General features: G+C 45.6%; 2 protein-coding genes across 5 annotated transcripts in view; both read left to right on the top strand.

Moving 5' to 3' along the window:
* Positions 1 to 9,130, top strand: part of P4HA1 (prolyl 4-hydroxylase subunit alpha 1) — a 73,852-nt gene extending 64,722 nt beyond the window's left edge. For 3 of the 4 annotated variants that reach the window (XM_038743575.1, XM_038743577.1, XM_038743576.1), the window contains exons 11-15: positions 685 to 738; positions 3,754 to 3,819; positions 5,759 to 5,827; positions 6,914 to 7,010; positions 7,543 to 9,130. In XM_038743575.1, the coding sequence (XP_038599503.1) occupies positions 685 to 738; positions 3,754 to 3,819; positions 5,759 to 5,827; positions 6,914 to 7,010; positions 7,543 to 7,613 (357 nt within the window). In that variant the 3' untranslated portion in view covers positions 7,614 to 9,130. Of the gene's footprint in view, positions 1 to 684; positions 739 to 798; positions 853 to 3,753; positions 3,820 to 5,758; positions 5,828 to 6,913; positions 7,011 to 7,542 lie in introns of all 4 variants that reach the window. The other variant, XM_038743578.1, reaches the window with a different exon arrangement.
* Positions 9,131 to 19,014: 9,884 nt separating this feature from the next.
* Positions 19,015 to 22,857, top strand: part of PLA2G12B (phospholipase A2 group XIIB) — a 64,095-nt gene continuing 60,252 nt past the window's right edge. The window contains exon 1 of the mRNA XM_038744358.1: positions 19,015 to 19,537. Within this exon, the coding sequence (XP_038600286.1) occupies positions 19,240 to 19,537 (298 nt within the window). The 5' untranslated portion in view covers positions 19,015 to 19,239. The remainder of the gene's footprint in view (positions 19,538 to 22,857) is intronic.

The raw sequence follows: 22,857 nt of genomic DNA, 5'->3' as shown, positions 1-22,857 counted from the left end.
TCTCCTCCTCTCTCCCCCTCTCTCCCCCTCTCTCCCTCTCTCTCTCTTTCCCTCTCTCTCTCTCTCCCCCTCTTTCCCTTTCCCCCTCTCTCTCCCCCTCTTTCTCTCTCTTTCTCTCTCTCTCTCTCTCTCTCCCTCTTTCCCTCTCTCTCTCCCTCTCCCCCTCTTTCCCCCTCTCTCTCTCTCCCCCTCTTTCCCTCTCTCTCTCTCCCCCTCTCTCCCCCTCTCTCCCTCTCTCTCCCTCTCTCTCCCTCTCTCTCCCTCTCTCCCCCTCTCTCCCCCTCCCTCTTTCCCTCTCTCTCTCTCTCCATACATACACACACACACACACACACACACACACACACACACCACCCCCCCGGCCAACTTTTCCTTCTATAGGTTTAGGCAAAGGAACTGTGTAAAAATGGGTTGGAAGTTACCAGTACTTTGACAAAACTCCAGTCTTTATAAAATTCCTGAGGAATAAGTTTTATTTTGAGAATAACCTCTACATTCTTAAACTGTGTACTTAAGTCCTGAGGAGAGGCATGACTTCTTCTTTGTTCTTTGTTTTCTGGCTGAAAGTGCAAATTACCGTATAGAAGTACCATGTGTACATAAGCATCCTCCAGTTTCCCACCACTCTTTCCCCAAAGGACATTGATTGCTTTATTAGAAACTTTGCTTTTCATTTCACTGTAGGTAGCCAACTATGGCGTAGGAGGCCAGTACGAGCCTCACTTTGATTTTGGAAGGGTAAGTCCAACTACTTTCATCTATCTTGTTCTTCACGTGCGCTATGTTTATCTTTTTCAGGTGGCAAATTATGGAGTGGGAGGCCAGTATGAACCCCACTTTGACTTTGCACGGGCAAGTAAAAGATGGAGGGGTAAAAGACACCCACTGCAGCTTAGGGGCAGCACAGTTCCTGCCACTTTTCTTTGGATTTCAGTTTTACTGTCCATCAGCTCTTTTAAATCCTGTGAATGAAGCATGCTCACTAAACCACCAGCTGAACAGACAGCTAAACCGGGTGGCGTTTTTTACTGATTCAAATTAGGCAGGTGGTCTGTTTTCTTGGCTGTGAAAGTGGTGCTGAAAATTCTGTTTGGTCGAAGTGATTAACTCTGAATTTGAAATCGAAGTAGAAAATCATACAAAAGCAATGCTGGAAAAGGCAGCCCCTGTTTGCTTCCCAGTTTGCCTGGGGATTATTGTGCTTGATTTAAACCACTTGAATAACCTGCTCTATCTTTCCACGTTAGTGTGGAGTTACAAAATGCTATTATTGAGAAACAGAACTCTTGAATTCAGATGGTGGTTTAATGGGCTTTTGAATGTGTACATTAACACTAGGTATACCTTAATATTGTCCTGTGATTCAAAGTCACTGGGGGAATAATAGAATCCTTTATCAAAGTGCATGAAATCTTTTGAAAAATTATGGTGCGCACTTTCAGGGAGAATCACAACACTTTTTTTGCATATGTATGAGACAGTTACATAAATTTTTGTGAAATCTAAAGTTGGTACACAAAATACTGTGATTGTGTCTGTGTGTGTGTGTGTATATGTATGCACGCGTGCAGGAGAGAGAACCACACCCCTGATCTTGGACAAATGAAAACAATTAGATTCATCTGTCTAGTAGTGACTTGGAGTGTGTGGTTTTCTTTGAAGTCCCAGGGATAAAAATGGTTATGGTTCCTTCAAGAAGACATTCTTTGATCATTGGCATCTGGGACTAGCAAATGAGAGACAGGAGGAAATCATAATGAGGAAATAATTCCTCGTTTATGAAAACGACTCCTAATTAGTCTTGCGCCTCTAGTCTTCAAATTCCAAAATTGGACTAAAACTACTGTATAACTGATTTATTTCTCTTAGCTGGAGCTAAAATCTGACAAATTACACAGATCCCAAGGAATGATGGGTATTTTCTCTGAGAGCATCCTGCCCATAAGATATTTCAAGAAATTTGCATAGACATATTACTCAGTAATCGGAAATAATTAAGACTTTTTAAGGGTGTTGTCACCTCCTTCCCTTCCCCACAGAACCTGTATATATGTATATATGGTTGTACATATTTATTACTCTATTTATTTATTTATTTATTTTACTTGTACATTTCTATCCTATTTATTTTATTTTGTTGGTATGTTTGGTTCTGTTCTCTGTCTCCCCCTTTTAGACTGTGAGCCCACTGTTGGGTAGGGACTGTCTCTATGTGTTGCCAATTTGTACTTCCCAAGCGCTTAGTACAGTACTCTGACATAGTAAGCGCTCAATAAATACGATTGATTGATTGTACAAAGTCTGTAATACCTAAAGGCAGGGCTCCCACCAATGCCAACTCAGTGACTACCCAGTTCTTCTCTCTGCAGCATCAATTAATAGCATTTGAGTGCCTACTACATGCAGAGCACTGTGCTAAACCCTTAGGAAAGTTTTAGAGAGTAGACATGATCTCCTGCTAGACTGCAAACTCTTTGAAGGCAGGCGGGGAGACAGACACTAGAATTAGAAAGGAAGAAGACAGGAGGAAAGGAGGTAGATGTATGTATATAAGTTCTTTTGGATGCTTTGGGAACACAGTTGCTTTGGTGGTGTGGAAGGGCTTAAATAGCACTTTTGGAGATATAAGGAGTGCTTAGAAATGAATCAGGGAAGACCCCAGGAGGAGATGCAGACATCTGTGGTCTGTCAGATTTGAAGCGATTGGGATGTAAGCAAGAGGTTGGGGGCAGGAAATGACAAGAATAGGGCCACAGTGAGTAGCTTCTGCTTCCAAAAAAAGCAAAGGATCTGAGGGCATGTGGAACTCTAACCAATTTAAACTCTGACATGGGTGAAACTACACTGTCTCCAAATTTAGCCTGTCTTGAATTTCCCAGACAGAATTAAAATGTTTGCTGGCCACACTGGTGGATCATCCTAAATCCTTGAAATCTCTAGAAGGATTTGAAATGGAACAGGCCTAGACCTGGCTGCAGAAGTGTAGTTTGGGTCCATTTATTCAGTCATATTTATTGAGTGCTTACTTTGTGCAGAGCACTGTACTAAGGGCTTGAAAGAGCACTATATAATAATAAGCAGACACTTTCCTTACCCACAACGAACTTAGTCTAGAGGGGTTCATTTCTGTCTCCCTAACGACAATTCAAAACAACTTCGAGTGAATGTCTCTCCTGAGGGAGGGTCATTTCTCCTTTGTTTTAAAAGAGATTGTCCTCTGGGCGTTAATCAGTGGTACTTGAGTGCCTACTATATGCAGAACATTGTACTAAGCCTTGGGGAAAGTACAATACAACAGAGTTGGTAGATATGTCCAGCTTACATAAGGGGACAAATGCGGGGGAAAATTTTGCCCAATGCTCACTTAATAATGTTGAGCAAAACTTGGCTAGGATGCATACTAGCCAATGAATTTCTGAGAGCAGGGTCTCCTGTTTTCAGAAGCTTCTCCGGTTCAGGAACTTGTGTTATAACTCCTGTTTAGCTCGCCCAGACCGAAGTAACCTATTCTACCCCTACGCTGAGTAAAACCACGCTTGAATTTTTTTCCCTCTTGCAGCCACGTTTTTATTTGTGTGTGGGGAGAAAATGTATATGACCTATTTCCTCCCTAATCCGCAAACGAAACTTGATCTTTGGCATGGGTTTCAGTCTGCTGTAGACACACTGCTGCCATTTGTGAATGGATTGTTGGGATCCTAAAGGTTTTCATCTTTTGAATTTGTTTTTTATTGCGTTTTGTTTTTCCTACAGAAAGATGAACCAGATGCTTTTAAAGAACTGGGGACAGGCAATAGAATCGCTACGTGGCTGTTCTATGTAAGTTAAGCTGTGGTGTTCGATCTGTATCTGGACACGCCGTTTAATTTAGGAAACCAGGTCCGGCTATTTTATAGTCTTCACCAGATTTCCTTATTTCCTGATAACCTGGAGCTGTATTTGTGTAGAACTCAGCAACCCAGATAAACTCTCTCCTGCCCCCAACTCAAAAAAAAAAGTTAGCCCCATAGATTTGAAACTACTATGGTGCATCACACCAAGTGAGCACTCAATAAATGCTTTTATTTGGTATTAGTCAATCCTTTCATTAAAACTTGGAAACACAGAGTCATAAAAAGGTTCTTTAAAGATGATGGCTGTCCTGCTTTCTATTTCTACCCATTCCTCCTCTCCAATCACTGCAGTACTTTTTCTGCTTAATTACCTCTGCTGACAATCATTTTCCTCAAAAAAAAAAATTCTATCATCTCCCCTCTCCTCAAGAACCTCCAGTGGTTGCCCATCCACCTTCACATCAAACTAACTCCTTACCATCAGCTTGAAAGCTCTCCCCTTCTACCTTGCCTCACTGATATACTGCAACCCAGCCTGAACATTTCGCTCTTTAAATGTCTACCTGCTCATTGTACTCAGCGTATTCACTGTACCTCGATCGTGATTATCTCACCGCCACCCCCTTGCCTGTGTCCACCCTCTGGTCTGGAACTCTCTCCTTCATATCTGACAGCTAACCACTCTCTCCATCTTCAAAGGCTTTTTAAAAAGGCATCTCCAAAAAGCCTTCTCTGACTGAAGCCCTCACTTCCCCTACTTCCTCTCCCCTTTTTGTTGTTTATGCACGTGAATCTGTCCCCTTTAAGCACTCGATTTTCACCCCACCCTCTTCCCCACAGCACTTACGTACATATCCGCAATTTTAATGCCGTTTCCTAAGCTAGACTGTAAGCTCCTTGTGGGTAGGAAACATGTCTTCCAACTCTGTATCAGTCTCCCAAGCACTTATTGTAGTGCTCTGCAGAGTTGTAACCAAAACGATCTCTTCTGCTTCAGTAGTACTTAGTTTAAAAAAAAATCCCCTTTATTACAAGTTCTTGTCACACTTTTCCTAGTAGTTAATAAGCTTGCTTACTTAAACAGTGAGCCCAATGTGGGACAGGGACTGTCTGACCTCCACAGAGGTCTGAAAATGGGGATTAAGACTGTGAGCCCCACGTGGGACAACCTAATTACTTTGTATCTACCTCAGCGTTTAGAACAGTGCTTAGCACATAGTAAATGCTTAACATACATTGTTATTTGTTATAATTTGTATAATTATTATTAATTATTAGTCTATCAACCTTAGTGCTTACAACAGTGCTGGACGTGTAGATAGTGCTTAACTACTGAACCCCTTCTTTCCTCACGCCCTCGTCCCCCTCTCCATCCCCCCATCTTACCTCCTTCCCTTCCCCACAGCACCTGTATATATGTATATATGTTTGTACATATTTTACTCTATTATTTATTTATTTTACTTGTACATATCTATTCTGTTTATTTTGTTAGTATGTTTGGTTTTGTTCTCTGTCTCCCCCTTTTAGACTGTGAGCCCACTATTGGGTAGGGACTGTCTCTATAAGTTGCCAACTTGTACTTCCCAAGCGCTTAGTACAGTGCTCTGCACACAGTAAGCGCTCAATAAATACGACTGATGATGATGATAGTAAGTGTGCAATAAATACCATTGACTTGAATTAACCTATTTTGGATGGGTAAATTTCCTCTAAGAGCATCTTTTTCTTTCAAGAAATTCAAAGAATTTCACCCAAATCATCTCACTTATCCTCATATTGTCCCCTCTATTTCCTACTCCCGCAAATGGACATAATGACTAGCATGTTTAAGCATAGTAAGCGCTTAATAAATGCCATAAAAAACCAAAACTTCATGTTTCTTTATTTAGACCATTCTTATGTTAATATTCTCTCTTTTACAGATGAGTGATGTGTCAGCAGGGGGAGCTACTGTATTTCCTGAAGTAGGAGCTAGTGTGTGGCCTAAAAAGGTAAATTTGGCTTAGATTTCTGTATTTGGGGATGAGAAATGTCTAGCATTCAAAACCTTTTCATCAAGAGAACTGAGTTAACTAAAGAGATGGACTGTCTCTTTAAGGAGTGTATACGATTTTCAGTATTTGGGGATGAGAAATGTCTAGCATCCAAAACCTTTTCATCAAGAGAACTGAGTTAACTGAAGAGATGGACTGTCTCTTTTTAAGGAATGTATATGATTTTCAGTAACCAGTTGTTCTGCGTGTAATACATACATATCTATTCTATTTATTTTATTTTGTTAGTATGTTTGGTTTTGTTCTCTGTCTCCCCCTTTTAGACTGTGAGCCCACTGTTGGGTAGGGACTGTCTCTATCATCATCATCATCATCATCATCATCAATCGTATTTATTGAGCGCTTACTATGTGCAGAGCACTGTACTAAGCGCTTGGGAAGTACAAATTGGCAACATATAGAGACAGTCCCTACCCAGCAGTGGGCTCACAGTCTAAAAGGGGGAGACAGTTGCCAATTTGTACTTCCCAAGCGCTTAGCACAGTGCTCTGCACATAGTAAGCGCTCAATAAATACGATTGATGATGATGATGGCCCTGGTAACCACAGTATCTAGGGGTGAAGATTTGCTTATTCATTCAGTCGTATTTATTGAGCACTTACTGTGTGCAAAGCACTGTACTAAGCGCTTGGGAGAGTACAGTGCAACATCAGACACATTCCCCGCCCACAGAGAACTCACTTACGACCAGTTATAAAGTGAATAGATGCCAGAGAAACTGGCGGCTCTTTGGTAAAGGGCCTACCTCAATTTTGTTGCCACCCTTTCTTAAACGGGCTAATTCCAAATCAAGTACAAAAGGAACACAGTCGTAGTTGGTGCTGAAAGGGAAAAACCTTGAAAGTAAGCCAGTTGCAGGCTTCCAAGGATTAAAATACAAATTTTAATATAAGATAAAATACAAGTAAAATGCAAATATAAAGATAAAAATACAGATAAAATGCAAGTATAACATTTGATACTTATATACAAGTGTGTATGCTCAGATTATTTGGTAATAAGGCTTTTGTTGCATTTCACAGGGAACGGCTGTATTCTGGTACAATCTATTTGCAAGTGGAGAAGGAGATTATAGCACAAGGCATGCAGCCTGTCCAGTGTTAGTTGGAAACAAATGGGGTAAATATCTCCCACATTCTTCTCTTTCCACCCCCTACCAAACTCCCCCAAAGATGCAATACTTATAATTCTGCCACCACTTTGACTAGGTGTACTGTAATAAATTGTGAAGGGATGTGATTGGAATTGGGCTATAAATAGATGTGGGGATTTTGTAAAGTGCAAACTGAGGGATTGAGGAGGACAGAAGTGTTGTGTGGCTCTCGATTTTTGTTCACTTTAGATTTGGCTGAATTTTTGCAAGCAGAACTTCAGAATTGCAGGATCCACCACTTCCAGTCAAACAAATAGCCAAATCACCCAGGGCAGGTGATTCCCTATATGCCCTCTTTTAGAGAGATCCCTGTGAACAGCTGGATTTTTCTCTTCTTTCAATTTAACACATTTCTTCTTGTCCAGGCGTGGATAGTTCGTGCCTTTAAAGTTTTGGCCACCCTGTTTTTAATAGGTTTTTCACCCTTAAAAGTAATTGAAAGAGGAATTCAAACCACTGTCATTAGGAAAAGACTAACTCTGGACTTTTCTCTCTTAGTATCCAACAAGTGGATCCATGAGCGTGGGCAGGAATTCCGAAGACCGTGCACTTTATCAGAGTTGGAATGATACAGGCCAACTTCCGAATCCCATACTCTTCACCCCATACTCAAATCTGTGTACCCACTTTCCAAATTTAGTTTCCTACCGTTTACAATTGACTAACACTCCACTATGGATTCAGTCTCAAACTACATCCAGTGTTTCAACTGTGGACCTGCATCGTATGCGCGTGTGTGTGTATGTGGGGGGGCGGGGTGTGTGTGTGTGTCTTGGCTTTTTAAAATAACACTACAAATCAATGCATAACGAATAAATTGAAAAACTGTTGATCTATGGGCTTCAAAAGATGGGAGGACAAAAGGAAGAATTAGACCTAAGAGGGATGATCTTGTGATTCTTACGTGTTATCTTGATTCAGCACGAAAGCCGCTGTGAATCGAAGTGGTGTATTACTGCATTTCAGTCTGGCTGGGGGATTAATCATGAACGGAATATGAGCAGACTGCTCGAGAGGAGTATCATGTTAACTCAATCCTAAATTCCTCCATCCCCTTAACTCCTGGGTGCATGAGTTCTTTCTAGGAAAACTGCTCACCATCATGGTACAGGATGTTACCTTTGTACCGTATATTTCTTCAAAAATACTGAGACTTCACCAGATTCCCTCCTGGGATGTACCTTATACACTGCACTTGGACCTAAATCTTGTTATGTAGAAACACTTGTAATGAGGACTGGGGTCCTGTGCCCTAAAATCTTGACTTGCCTCCCCATGACCCCAGATCCCATCACATTAAGTTGCTTTCCCACTAATTCTTTGGGAAAATGTTGCCCATTTGAAAAATTGCTGCGTTTCTTACATCAGGGCTAATGCCCGCTTATTATTCCTGCCACAGCTGGGTGGTATCATTTAGTTTCTTTGAAGAAATAGTGTTGTGCCTTAGGAGACTGGAAAAATAAGTACCACAAGACCTTCAGTAGTGAGATAATTGGTGAACAATCGATGAACAATTTTTATTCTTGAGAGGCTCAATAAGTTTGCCTTTTCAACTCTGAAATGTGTTTTGTGACAATGGCCTATTTATAATCTTAAATCCTTTTTTAAAATATGTTTGTGTGTGTCTGTTTTATTTTTGGATACTTTTAACACTGAATGACTTCCATAGCAGTGCCTAGGCACAAACCAACTTATGTTGTAAATCCTAAAAGTCTGATTTTTGTCTTTTCACAACTTGCCTTAGAAGGAAACTAATCCAATTGGATTTTGAAAATTGTTACTCATACTGAAGTAAGTGAAATGAACTCAAGTTTCCCAGAAACTTGAATGCAGTTCTTAGGCATCCAAACACTGCAGTTTTTGCAAACATTATTACAGGCATGGAACCTAAGTATCTTACATTAACAGTGTTTAAACCTAGTAAGGGAGGAACAGGATTCTGAGGTAGTTTATGTTTTAAATTGGGGTTTAACCGTTCTTTGACAATATCCTAAATTTTGAGGGGGCTTAATCTAGTAAAATTAACCCCTCATGCTCTTTTCCCCTTTTTTTCTTTCTCCTCCCCTCTTCTCCTATCTCCCCCACCCCCCGCCCAAAAAAAGATAGGTGCTGGAACTATACTTTGTTTTTAAGCCAGATTGTTCTGCTCATTTAACAGTTTTGGAATGTCATCTTAACATCACCGAAATTTTTGTTTTTAATTAAATATTCAAGTGAGAATTTGATTAACTGTTCAGTGATTTTTTTTTTTTCTTTTCCTTTATCTCTTCCAGACTGGGCTCTATCTCCCACTAATCTCAGCCACCCTTAAAGAAACGTTTCCCTTATCCCACGTCTTTAAAGGATATAAAATTAGTACTACTTGTAATGAGTCCAGTACAATTCACATAGGTCGCTGTAATGAAAAATTCACTCTTTAGGTAAGGTAATCTGGTAATAGTGTATATTTCAAAAATCCAGAAACAAAATGCGGTGAAGCAAAGATGAGAATCAAGTAGTATTATTTCAGTAAACAAGGTAGCAACAGATCTGCAGGAGCAAGCCAAATTTCTCATAACTTTTCAACCCTCTCCCAAGAAGGATTTGGAAAATATATCCCAAAACGTTTGAATCGCCCACAACTAAGAAATTCAGTTCTACAAGAATCTCTTATAAAAAGTCTTGAAGCCAAAGACCCGTTGTTTTTGCAGTTACAAAGTTCCTCACGGCTAAACCTAAAGTCTTGGTTCAATTTTCATTCCATCCCACCCTCATCCTTTCCTTAAGCACACTTCAAAGGCAGCTCTTCTGCTGCAAGAGAGAAGGGGTGGGGCTACCCTCTTTTCCAGGCTATAGAGGTTTGCACAATTTACTGCTCTTGGAGAGGGAGGAAGAGTTCCCTTTTCAAAAAGCAAATAATACCATCTGTGAAGCACTATACTAAGGACTGGGGTTGAATATATTTTCACATGCATTCAGATGTGTCTGCTTTTATAAAAGGCTCACAATTTTTGTGTGTGGGGGCCGGGGGGTTGTGGGGGGAGATTGGGAGGGGGGCAGCAGATGGATTGGCAGACACACAGGGAAGGGAGGAGAGTGAGAAAACTGGCTAAAAGAGTCCAATAATAATAATGGTATTTATTAAGCACGTACTATGTGCTAAGCACTGAGGTAGATACCGGGTAACCAGGTTGTCCCCACATGGGGCTCACAGTCTTAATACCTGTTTTACAGATGAGGGAACTGGGGCACAGAGAAGTTAAGTGACTTGCCCAAGGTCACACAGCAAACAAGTGGAAGAGGCAGGATTAGAACCCATGATCTCTGACTCCCCAAGCCCGTGTTCTTTGACTAAGCCACTGATAATCAAAATGCAGCCGAGCCTGGCGGGGCTGGGGGGGACTCCTCCCCGATTTTCAGCATGGAAGAGGAAAGACTTGTGCCTGTCTTGTTCTGTAGGGAAAAGGGACTTGGTTTCCACCATGGTGGACTGCCCCAGTTGCTGTGTTGAGTCCTGGTGCCTGGTAGTTCACACTTTATAAATCTCACCTCAGGGCAACACCATGAGTGTGTGGGTGCTTTTATTTGGGCTACAGCAGAGAACCATCTCCTAATAGCATAGGGTAGTGGCTAGAGCCTAAACCTGGGTGTCAGAGATCATGGGTTCTAATCCTGACTCTACTATTTGTCTGCTGTGTGACCTTGAACAAGTCACTTGACTTCTCTGGACCTCAGTTCCCTCAGCTGTCAAATGAGGAGTGAGACTGGGAGTCCCACGTGGGATAGGGACTCTATCCAACCCAGTTTGCTTGTATTCACCCCAGCACTTAGTACAAGGCCTGGCCCAGAGTAAGCATTTAACAATCAATCAATCAATCGTATTTATTGAGCGCTTACTGTGTGCAGAGCACTGTACTAAGCGCTTGGGAAGTACAAGTTGGCAACATATAGAGACAGTCCCTACCCAACAGAGGGCTCACAGTCTAAAAGGGGGAGACAGAGAACAAAACCAAACATACTAACAAAATAAAATAAATAGAATAGATATGTACAAGTAAAATAAATTGAGTAATAAATATGTACAAACATATATACATATATACAGGTGCTGTGGGGAAGGGAAGGAGGAAGATGCGGGGGACGAGGGGGAGAGGAAGGAAGGGGCTCAGTCTGGGAAGGCCTCCTGAAGGAGGTGAGCTCTCAGTAGGGCTTAACAAATACCACAATTATTATAATTTTAAGGGGAAAATATTTGGCCTTTTGGAAAGCTTAGCAATATTTTGCTCTCAATGAAATGGAAGAAAGGGAAACAGTTTTGGCCTTTTCATCCAAAATGCCACGACACTTCAGCACTCAAAAAAGGTTTCCCACTAAAAAGAGGATTTGTGTCCAACCTGATTATTTTGTATCTACCCCAGGGAGTAGTATAGTGCGAGACACATGTCAGCATGTAACATACTACAATGTTTTTTAGAGCATCAGTGGAATAGCAAGCATTAGAAATATCTAATAAGTGATTTAACATTGAGTCAAAGGTAGTATCAGAAACATGAGAGAAAATCCTATTACCACTGAGAAATCAGCAGGCTTTATGCAATTCTATTAAGTTAAATGTAGGATAAATGTGAGGGCCTTATGAGGCCTTGGGTTAAAAATACACTTGCAAATTAAGCCATTTCAAGAGAAGTTAGATGTGCTGAAAAAGACCCTCTTTGAACACTGCAGGACAGAAAATGGAAACCTTGGTAGCAGGGCAACATTGAACACTGCCCTTTTTGTTTATTTTAAATGGTATTAAAATGGTATTTTAAATGGTATGGCAGGCACCGTACCAAGCCCTGGAGTGGATATATAAGCTAATCAGGTTGGACACAGTCCATGTCACAGCACCAATCAAGGTCACAACAACCAATCATTTATTGAGCATTTACTGTGCACGGAGCACTATACTAACCACTTTAACAGCAGACAATTGACAGTCTGGATTAGAACCCAGGTCCTCTGACCCCCAGGCCCATCCTTTAGGCCTCACTGTTTACCATGCTGCCCTTGTCTGTGTGGAGCAAATATTGCTTACAGGAATCTTTTTCTGAGGAAAATCCCTTTTGTGGGCCAAGACCTTATGAGGAATCCTAAAGTGCCACGGTAGAAATCTACCCTCTAGGCAGGGAAGACTAATCTTTTTGGAGCCACTTGCTGTATTCCTGTCTGAGCCCCACCAGCGTGTCTACCCGCTCACTACATTTCAGACTTGACCTCAAAGACCTTTTTTGACTTCAAAAAACTTACCAACACCACTTCATTCCTACTTGGTTTTTCAACCTTTCCATGATGAATTACGATAAAAAAAAACTGATCCAATCTTTCTTAAGCATTTGGTCAGTGTGTTGAAAAATTTGAATCTGATCAAATGACTTCAATTGGCATTAGCGTGGCTGAGTGGAAAGAGCAGGGGCTTGGAAGTCAGAGGTCACGGGTTCTAATTCTGACTCTGCCACTTAGCTGTGTGACTTTAGGCAAGTCGCTTAACTTCTCTGTGCTTCAGTTCCCTCCTCTGTAAAATGGGGATGAAGACTGTGAGCCCCATGGGGGACAACCTGATTACCTTTTATCTACCCCAGCGCTTAGAACAGTGCTTGGCACAGAGCACTTAACAAATACCATCATTATTATTAGTTTTCCGAAAAAAGGCACTTCCTCCCTTGTGCTTGTAACTCCCAAATGGCAGCTCCAAAGCTGATGCTCAAGAGGAAACTGAAATGTTCGTCAGATGAGAAGAAATTTGACAAGCAAGAAAGGGGTGGGTGAATGTTTTTTCAATTAGAGTACCTCCCAAATCACATTTACTCTGAGCCACATGATCATAACTCATGTTTCACATTAATTTGGGAGCCCCATTCACCCTAACTGAAGAGAATCAATTGTTTGTGCTTCCAGATCCAGCTGGATCAAATCAGTCCTCCAGCCCAGGTGCCTCATCATCCGATGTGTTTTGCAGAAACACTGCATTTACCAAAGAGGGTTCTGTGCCACCGTCTCCAAAGACTTACAGATCAAGAGCTCGGTGCCCGAATTAATGTGAAATATGAATGATGATCATTTGCCTCAGAGTAAATGTGATTTGGGTGGTAAATGTACTGTTAATTGAAATAAAATTCTAACACTAAAATGGGTTTTCAGACGAAAGGCACTGGCATCGGTGAAAGTCCTTCACATTATGCAGTTTTGTAATCTGTGCCCTTTGAGGCTTTCTGAATTCACTGCAAAATGCTGTTCCATTAAGTTTCAAATTGTGTTCCCGATCCATTTGAAATTGGGAGGCATGGGCAGGCAGGTTCTGAGCTTGCTTGTTTCACAGTCACTGAATCCCCTGGGCAAGCAGAAAGATCCATTCTCAGGTTGGCTTTTGAGGACAAATAATAAATCCCATCTGGGGAGCTAGAAAGAAAAGGTGGGAGACCATGTGACTGGAGAAATCCTCTTATTTTTCCATTTTTTTCTGTCTGTTCTCCCACAACATGCTTATGGATTTAAGGTCAAAAACATTTAAAAGAGACTGGGATTTAACGAAATAGAATGGCACTGTGCTGGCCGAATTTTGAGTTTTGTGTATCTGGGGAGAGGGATGAACGTGCCTGAGATCCCTCTAGAGCCAGATAAAATGCCTTTTAATGGGATCTGGAGTCTTTTTGGCATTTTATTTTCTCATCAAATGGCAGCCATTAGCTCTTAAAGTTTCCCTCGAACAGGTTTGCAGTTTCAGCCTCAGAGTTTCCCTTTGGCTTTGACGTTTCACGTGTTTCCTGACTGCAGACTGATGAAGCGGCCGCTGTTTTGATTTCCAGTCAGAGGCAGCTGTGCCCTCTCACCAGAAGAACCTGGCACCCAAAGGTGCCAGCTGTAGATTTTTAGGAACCCAACGCCAAGGGGTTGGGTGTAATGGCTGGGATTGGCTCCACTAGGCCAAGCCTCCTGCCAAAACAATTTCAACTTTTAGTTTGGGAAGGGCAGAAGTCACAGGGCCTCGTGTTCATAGGGGTTATGGTGGCTTGTTTCTACCCCTGCATATATTACGCGCTTACTACGTGCCAGCACTGTACTAAGCACTGGGGTAGACACAAATGAATCAGGCCCTGTCCCACCCCGCCCTTGGGGCCGCATTTAATGTCCACCTGAGCCCGGGCTCGTCCCCCTCTCCATCCCCCCCATCTTACCTCCTTCCCTTCCCCACAGCACCTGTATATATGTTTGTACATATTTATTACTCTATTTTACTTGTACATATCTATTCTATTTATTTTATTTTGTTAGTATGTTTGGTTTTGTTCTCTGTCTCCCCCTTTTAGACTGTGAGCCCACTGTTGGGTAGGGACTGTCTCTCTATGTTGCCAATTTGTACTTCCCAAGCGCTTAGTACAGCGCTCTGCACATAGTAAGCGCTCAATAAATACGATTGATGATGATGATGATGATGGGGAGGGGGTGGTCACCTGAAAGGCGGGGCCGGGTTTGAGGACCGGCGAGAGCAAGAGACCGGAATCAGAAAGGCCGAGCCATGCCAAATTTATTCTAGGTGAAGAACAGAAGTTCCCCTTGGCCCATAATAATGATAATAATGGCATTTATTAAGCGCTTACTATGTGCAAAGCACTGTTCTAAGCGCTGGAGGGATTACAAGGTGATCAGGTTGTCCCACGGGGGGCTCACAGTCTTAATCCCCATTTTACAGATGAGGTAACTGAGGCCCAGAGAAGTTAAGTGACTTGCCCAAAGTCACACAGCTAATTGGCAGAGCTGGGATTTGAACCCATGACCTCTGACTCCAAAACCCGAGCTCTTCCCACTGAGCCACGCTGCTTCTCTATGTTTGGGTAGGGATTGTCTCTATCTGTTGCTGAATTGGCCTTTCCAAGTGCTTTGTACAGTGGTCTGCACACAGTAAACGCTCAATAAGTACGATGGGATGAATGATACACTTGGGTGTTACCCACAGGTGGTGAAGCAGCAAGGTCCCGTGGCCGAATGCTTCCCACGAGGGAGGAATTCACTCACTCGGCACCTGGAGAAGCGCTTAGCTGGAGAAGCAGCGTGGCTCAGGGGCAAGAGCCTGACCTTGGGAGTCAGGGGTCGTGGGTTCTAATCCTGCCTCTGCCACTTGTCAGCTGTGTGACTTTGGGTAAGTCATTTCACTTCTCTGTGCCTCAGTACCTCATCTGTAAAATGGGGATGAAGCCTCTCGGCCTCACGTAGGACAATGTGATTCCCTTGTATCTACCCCAGCGCTTAGAACAGTTCTTGGTACATAATAAGGGCTTAACAAATACCACCATTATTATTATTATATCTACCCTAGCGCTTAGAATGGTGCTTGGCACATAGTAAATGCTTAACAAATACCATTATTATTATTATTGTTATAATACTTACCCCAGTGCTTAGAACAGTGCTTGGCACATAGTAAGCTCTTAGCAAATACTATATTTTTCCAGCGCTTTGACCATTGCTTGGCACATAGTAAGTGCTTAACAAATTCCATTATTATTATTATTAATACCTACCCCATTCATTCATTCATTTGATCGTATTTATTGAGCACTGTGTGCAGAGCACTGTACTAAGCGCTTGGGAAGTACAACAGTGCTTGGCACATAGTAAGCACTTACCAAATTCCATTATTATTATTAATACCTACCCCAGTGCTTGGCACATAGTAAGTGCTTAAATTCCATTATTATTATTAATACCTATCCCAGTGCTTAGAACAGTGCTTGGTACACAGTAAGCACTTACCAAAGACCATATTTTTCCAATTCTTAGAACAGTGCTTGGCACATAGTAAGCACTTAACAAATTCCATTATTATGATTATTATTAATACCTACCCCAGTGCTTGGCACATAGTAAGCGCTTAACAAATTCCATTATGATTATCAATATTAATACCTACCCCAGTGCTTGGCACACAGTAAGCACTTTACCAAATATCATATTTTTTCAATTCTTAGAACAGTGCTTGGCACCTAGTCAGCACTTAAATACCATTATTATTATTACTATTATTATTATACCTACCCCAGTGTTTAGAACAGTGCTTGGCACACAGTAAGCACTTACCAAATATCATATTTTTCCAATTCTTAGAACAGTGCTTGGCACATAGTAAGCACTTACCAAATACCATATTTTTCCAATTCTTAGAACAGTGCTTGGCACCTAGTCAGCACTTAAATACCATTATTATTATCATTACTATTATTATTATTATTATACCTACCCCAGTGCTTAGAACAGTGCTTGGCACATAGTAAGCACTTAAATACCATTATTATTATCATTACTATTATTATTATTATTATACCTACCCCAGTGCTTAGAACAGTGCTTGGCACATAGTAAGCACTTACCAAGCATCATATTTTTCCAATTCTTAGAACAGTGCTTGGCACATAGTAAGCACTTACCAAATACCATATTTTTCCAATTCTTAGAACAGTGCTTGGCACATAGTAAGCACTTAAATACCATTATTATGATTACTATTATTATTATTATACCTACCCCAGTGCTTAGAACAGTGCTTGGCGCACAGTAAGCACTTACCAAGCATCATATTTTTCCAATTCTTAGAACAGTGCTTGGCACATAGTAAGCACTTACCAAATACCATATGTTTCCAATTCTTAGAACAGTGCTTGGCACATAGTAAGCACTTAAATACCATTATTATGATTACTATTATTATTATAATACCTACCCCAGTGCTCAGAACAGTGCTTGGCACACAGTAAGCACTTACCAAGCATCATATTTTTCCAATTCTTAGAACAGTGCTTGGCACATAGTAAGCACTTACCAAACGTCATATTTTTCCAATTCTTAGAACAGTGCTTGGCACCTAGTCAGCACTTAAATACCATTATTATGATTACTGTTATTATGATTATACCTACCCCAGCGGTTAGAACAGTGGGCCCATTGTTGGGTGGGGACCGTCTCTCTCTGTAGTTCCCAAGCGCATAGTACAGTGCTCTGCACATAGTAAGCGCTCAATAAATACGATTGATGGTGATGACTGAATGACCGGCGGGGCTGGGAGTATCGATGGGGTATCGATCCCCGGGGCTTCCGGGCCGTGGGGATTTCCGGGGCGGGCTTGGCCAAGGTCCGCCGGGCCCCGGCGCCCTGGGAGCTCGCCCGGGCCGACACCGGACGGCGCTGGGACCTGGGAACCGGGCGGGGACCCCTGCTCTGACGGACAGAGGGACAGAGGGACGGAGGGAGCCCAACCGCCATCCCTGGGACGCTGAGATGGAGGGAACCCCCAGGCCGTAGGAGCCCTCACAGGGACGGAGGCTAGGCAGGAGGAGGGAGCCCACAGAGGGAGGAGGCCCACAGGCTGAGGGAGGCTAAGGGGGAGAGGGCCTACAGGCTGAGAGAGGAGTCTAAGGGGAAGGGAGCCCACAGAGGGAGGAGGCCCCCAGGCTGAGGGAGGCCAAGGGCAAGGGAGCCCCCAGGCTCAGGGAGTCTAAGGGGGGGAGGACCCCCAGGGTGAGGAAGTCTAAAGGGAAGGGAGCCCCCAGGCTGAGGGAGTCTAAGGGGAAGGGAGCCCCCAGGCTGAGGGAGGCTAAGGGGGAGAGGGCCCCCAGGCTGAGGGAGCCCCCAGGCTGAGGGAGCCCACAGAGGGAGGAGGCCCCCAGGCTGAGGGAGTCTAAGGGGGAGAGAGGGAGGAGGCCCCCAGGCTGAGGGAGTCTAAGGGGAAGGGAGCCCCCAGGCTGAGGAGCCCACAGAGGGAGAAGGCCCACAGTTTGAGGGAGTCTAAGGGGAAGGGAGCCCCCAGGCTGAGGGAGCCTAACGGGGAGAGGGCCCCCAGGCTGAGGGAGCCCACAGAGGGAGGAGGCCCCCAGGCTGAGGGAGTCTAAGGGGGAGAGAGGGAGGAGGCCCCCAGGCTGAGGGAGTCTAAGGGGAAGGGAGCCCCCAGGCTGAGGAGCCCACAGAGGGAGAAGGCCCACAGTTTGAGGGAGTCTAAGGGGAAGGGAGCCCCCAGGCTGAGGGAGCCTAACGGGGAGAGGGCCCCCAGGCTGAGGGAGCCCACAGAGGGAGGAGGCCCCCAGGCTGAGGGAGTCTAAGAGGGAGAGGGTCCCCAGGCTGAGGGAGTCCACAGAGGGAGGAGGCCCCCAGGCTAAGGGCTCAGGGCCCCCAGGCTGAGGGAGCCCCCAGAGGGAGGAGGCCCCCAGGCTAAGGGCTCAGGGCCCCCAGGCTGAGGGAGCCCACAGAGGGAGGAGGCCCACAGGCTGAGGGAGTGTAAGGGGGAGAGAGGGAGGAGGCCCACAGGCTTAGGGAGTCTAAGGGGGAGAGAGGGAGGAGGCCCCCAGGCTGAGGGATTCTAAGGGGGAGAGGGCCCCCAGGCTGAGGGAGCCCACAGAGGGAGGAGGCCCCCAGGCTGAGGGAGTGTAAGGGGGAGAGAGGGAGGAGGCCCCCAGGCTGAGGGAGTCTAAGGGGGAGAGAGGGAGGAGGCCCCCAGGCTGAGGGAGTCTAAGGGGGAGAGAGGGAGGAGGCCCCCAGGCTGAGGGAGTCTAAGGGGGAGAGAGGGAGGAGGCCCCCAGGCTGAGGGAGTCTAAGGGGGAGAGGGCCCCCAGGCTGAGGGAGCCCACAGAGGGAGGAGGCCCCCAGGCCGAGGGAGTCTAAGGGGGAGAGGGCCCCCAGGCTGAGGGAGTCTAAGGGGGAGAGAGGGAGGAGGCCCCCAGGCTGAGGGAGTCTAAGGGGGAGAGAGCCCCCAGGCTGAGGGAATCTAAGAGGGTGGGAGCCCCCAGGCTGAGGGAGCCCCCAGGCTGAGGGAGTCTAAGGGGGAGGGAGCCCCCAGGCTGAGGAGGCCCACAGCTTGAGGGAGTCTCAGGGGAAGGGAGCCCACAGAGGCAGGGAGTCTAAGGGGGAAGGAGCCCACAGACGGAAGGAGTCGAAGGGGGCCCAGAGACTGAGGGAGCTCACAGAGGGAGGAGGCCCACAGGCTGAGGGAGCCCACAGACGGAGGGAGTCTAAGGGGAAGGGAGCCCACAGAGGGAGGGAGCCAGCCCCCAGGCTGAGGGAGTGTAAGTGGAGAGAGGGCCCACAGGCTGAGGACACCCCCAGTCGGAGGGGCTGCAGCCCCCGCTGCCCCGTCCCTGCCCCTGCTGCCCCTCTGCCCCGGGTTGGAACGGGGCGATTAGACGGGTGGCAAGGATGAGGCTGCCGTGCGGGCTGCTGGCCCTGGCACTGCTCCTGGTGCTGCTGAACCAGGGACAGTGCGGCACCTCGAGCGGCGCGGACACGACCCAGGACCAGGACCAGGACCAGGCGAAGGGTGAGGCCCAGGCGGAGGGTGAGGCCCAGGCCCAAGCAGCCCCGACCGAGGAATCCTACGCTGACTGGGGCCTGCGAGGCCTCCGCGGCGGCTTCGACTACCTCAATGGCTACTTCGACTCGTTCCTGGAGCTGCTGGGCGGGAAGGACGGCATCTGCCAGTACCGATGCCGACACGGTGAGCCCCGCAGGGGTCATGGGGGGTCAGGACCCCGGCCTCCCGCTCAGGGTGCTGCCGGGGCCGGTGGTTCGGCCCCACGGGAACCTCATGCCCCTGGCAGCTCTTGCCAGCCCCTGCAGCGGGGAGGGCACGGCACCTATAATAATAATGGTCTTAATGATGGTATTTGTTACATGCTTCCTATGTGCCAAGAACTGTTCTAAGCGCAGGGGTGGATACGAGGTAATCATGTTGTCCCACCTGGGGCTCACAGTCTTAATCCCCATTTTACGGATGAAGTAACGGGGGCCCAGAGAAGTGAAGTGGCTTGCCCGAGGTCACACAGCAGACAAGTGACAGAGCCGAGAGTAGAACCCATGTCCTCTGATTCCCAAGCCCGTGCTCTTCCATGCTGCTTTAAATGCTTACTATGTGCCAAGCACTGTTCTAAGCGCTGGGGTAGATACAAGATAAATAGCTTGTCCCACGTGGCGCTCCCAGTCTCAATCTCCATTTTACAGATGCGGTAACTGAGGCCCAGAGAAGTGAAGTGATTTGTCTGCTGTTTGGCCTTGGGCAAGTGCAGAGGCGGGATTAGAACCCACATCCTATGGCTCCCAAGCCCGTGCTCCTGCCACTTGGTCGTGCTGTCTATACCATTCCTTGCCGGGGTCGGGACCCGCCGTTCTCGCTGTCTGGTCTTTTCCGCGGCTTCACATGTGACCCAAGAAGGAGAAATCAGAGGAGTTTGGGAGTCCTCAGGTTTGACTTTTTTTGGCCCCCTTAAGTGGCCTGATGCCTGCTTACCAGCTGGGTTTCCCACTTTTTTAATGGTAACCCTAATTAAGGATAGGTTTATTATGTACCAGGCACTGTACTGAGCGCACGGGGCAGATACAAGTTAATCATGTGGAACATGGGCTCCCAGTCTTAATCCCAATTTTACAGATGTGGTAACTGAGGCATAGATGCTGTTTCCTGGCATCTTTCCTGGAGGGCATCCTTTTTCATTGCCAAGTCGGTGGAGACAATCTCAACCACCAGCGCTTTTTGTTCCATCTTAACTAACCCCTTCCCCTAATGCAATCCCAGAATCAAACTTCCAAAATATTTGTTTCATAATGACGAAAAAAAAATTCCTGCAATCGAAAACTTTGAGGTGGCAGCACCGAAGAATAGTATCTCTCAAAAAGGGAAAAGAAATAAACATTCCCTGTACTTTGAAGTTTTTTTCCTTTCGGGCCTGGCCACCAGCAGATCCCCGAACCCTGTGGGGAGCCTCTGCTACTTAATCGTGGCCCTTAGGGATATTGCTGCTATGAGCTTTATTTTTTCTGTCTAGAGCATCTCCCTCTCAACTTTCGGTTCTCCATTTTAGTGTTCTGAAACTTCACAAACTCCCAAATCCAAGTGCCATTCTTGTCGATCCCACCTGTGTATAGCATATTCATTCAATCGTATTCATTCATTCATTCATTCAATCGTATTTATTGAGCGCTTACTGTGTGCAGAGCACTGTACTAAGCGCTTGGGAAGTACAAGTCAGTAACATATAGAGACGGTCCCTACCCAACAACGGGCTCACAGTCTAGAAGGGGGGGAGACGGACAACAAAACAAGTAGACAGGTGTGCGCTTAGAACACTGCTTTGCACATAGTAAGCGCTTAACAAATGCCATCATTATTATCAGAATAACTAGAATTATAGCTATATACACATCATTAATAAAATAAAATGGAGTAATAAATATGTACAAATATACACAAGTGCTGTGGGGAGGGGAAGGGGGTAGGGTAGAGGGAAGGGGGCGATGGGGAGGGAGGAGGAGGAGAGGAAAAAAGAGGGGACTTGGTCTGGGAAGGCCTCTTGGAGGAGGTGAGCTCTCAGTAGGGCTTTGAAGGGAGGAAGAGAGCTAGCTTGGCGGATGTGCGGAGGGAGGGCATTCCAGGCCAGGGGGAGGACGTGGGCAGGGGTCGACGGCGGGACAGGCGAGAACGAGGTACAGTGAGGAGGTTAGCGGCGCACAGGAGCGGAGGGTGCGGGCTGGGCTGGAGAAGGAGAGAAGGGAGGTGAGGTAGGAAGGGATGAGGTGATGGACAGCCTTGAAACATATGCCGTGTTTTCCTGGGTTCTCAGTCCTAAACCCAGCCTAAATAGCCCCGAGAATCACTTTAGGAGCGCCTGGGCTCCCTGTTAGCTCTGCTGAGTCCTAAAGTCCTCTAGTTCATCTTTAAACACAAATTCCGTATTTGGGAATCTATGCCTAATGCCACCATCCCTTGTCCCACACCCAGAGGACTCCTCGAAGTCAAGGGGATGGAAGTAGCTTACCATCACCTCCATGGGGCTCACATTCCTCTAGTCCTTTCCCCTGCTCAAGGACAGGAGCCTGGCCCCCCTCCTGCCCTCCACACCCCAGAACCCAGGCCTTCAGGGTCTCCTAACCCCTACCTGGGATCATCTTTGAATCTTCCCTGTGCCCCAGCCTTCCCTGTGTCCTCCTCTCCCAGGAACACAGCTTCAACCTTCCACCTCCAAAGTGCCTGAGGGTCTCCTTCCTCTCCAATTCATTCAATCGTATTGAGCGCTTACTGCGTGCAGAGCACTGTACTAAGCGCTTGGGAAGTAGAAGTTGGCAACATATAGAGACGGTCCCTACCCAACAGCGGGTTCACAGTCTAGAAGGGGGAGATAGACAACAAAACAAAACATATTAACAAAATAAAATACATAGAATAAATATGTACAAGTGAAATGAACAGAGTAATAAATACATACAAACATATATACAGGTCCAATTACCTGACCCCCTCTCCCACCATGCTCTTTGTAATCTTTCCCTCTGATTGACTCGGTTACAAGTTAATGTTATGTAAGGCATTCATTAAACTTACTGAATCTCCTGCATTCCTCTTCTCCTTCCCTAGTATGAGGCGTAGTTGCCGTGACTGCCACAGAACCCATTGAGGAAGGCCACAGGCAGAGGAGATTCAGTTCTAGCCCTAATATTAATAATGTTGGTATTTGTTAAGCGCTTACTATGTGCCAGGGCAGTCTAATCGCTAGGGTAGATATAAGGGAATGAGGTTGTCCCACGTGGGGCTCACAGTCTTCATCCCCATTTGACAGATGAGGGAACTGAGGCCCAGAGAATAATAATAATAATAATAATGGCATTTATTAAGCGCTTACGATGTGCAAAGCACCGTTCTAAGCGCTGGGGAGGTTACAAGGTGATCAGGTTGTCCTGTGGAGCTCACAGTCTTAATCCCCATTTTACAGATGAGGGAACTGAGGCACAGAGAAGTTAAGTGACTTGCCCAAGGTCACATAGCTG

This window comes from Tachyglossus aculeatus, chromosome 3 (assembly GCF_015852505.1).
Source record: "Tachyglossus aculeatus isolate mTacAcu1 chromosome 3, mTacAcu1.pri, whole genome shotgun sequence".
NCBI classification, from domain to species: Eukaryota; Metazoa; Chordata; class Mammalia; order Monotremata; family Tachyglossidae; genus Tachyglossus; species Tachyglossus aculeatus.
This window is presented reverse-complemented; position numbering and strand designations above follow the sequence as displayed.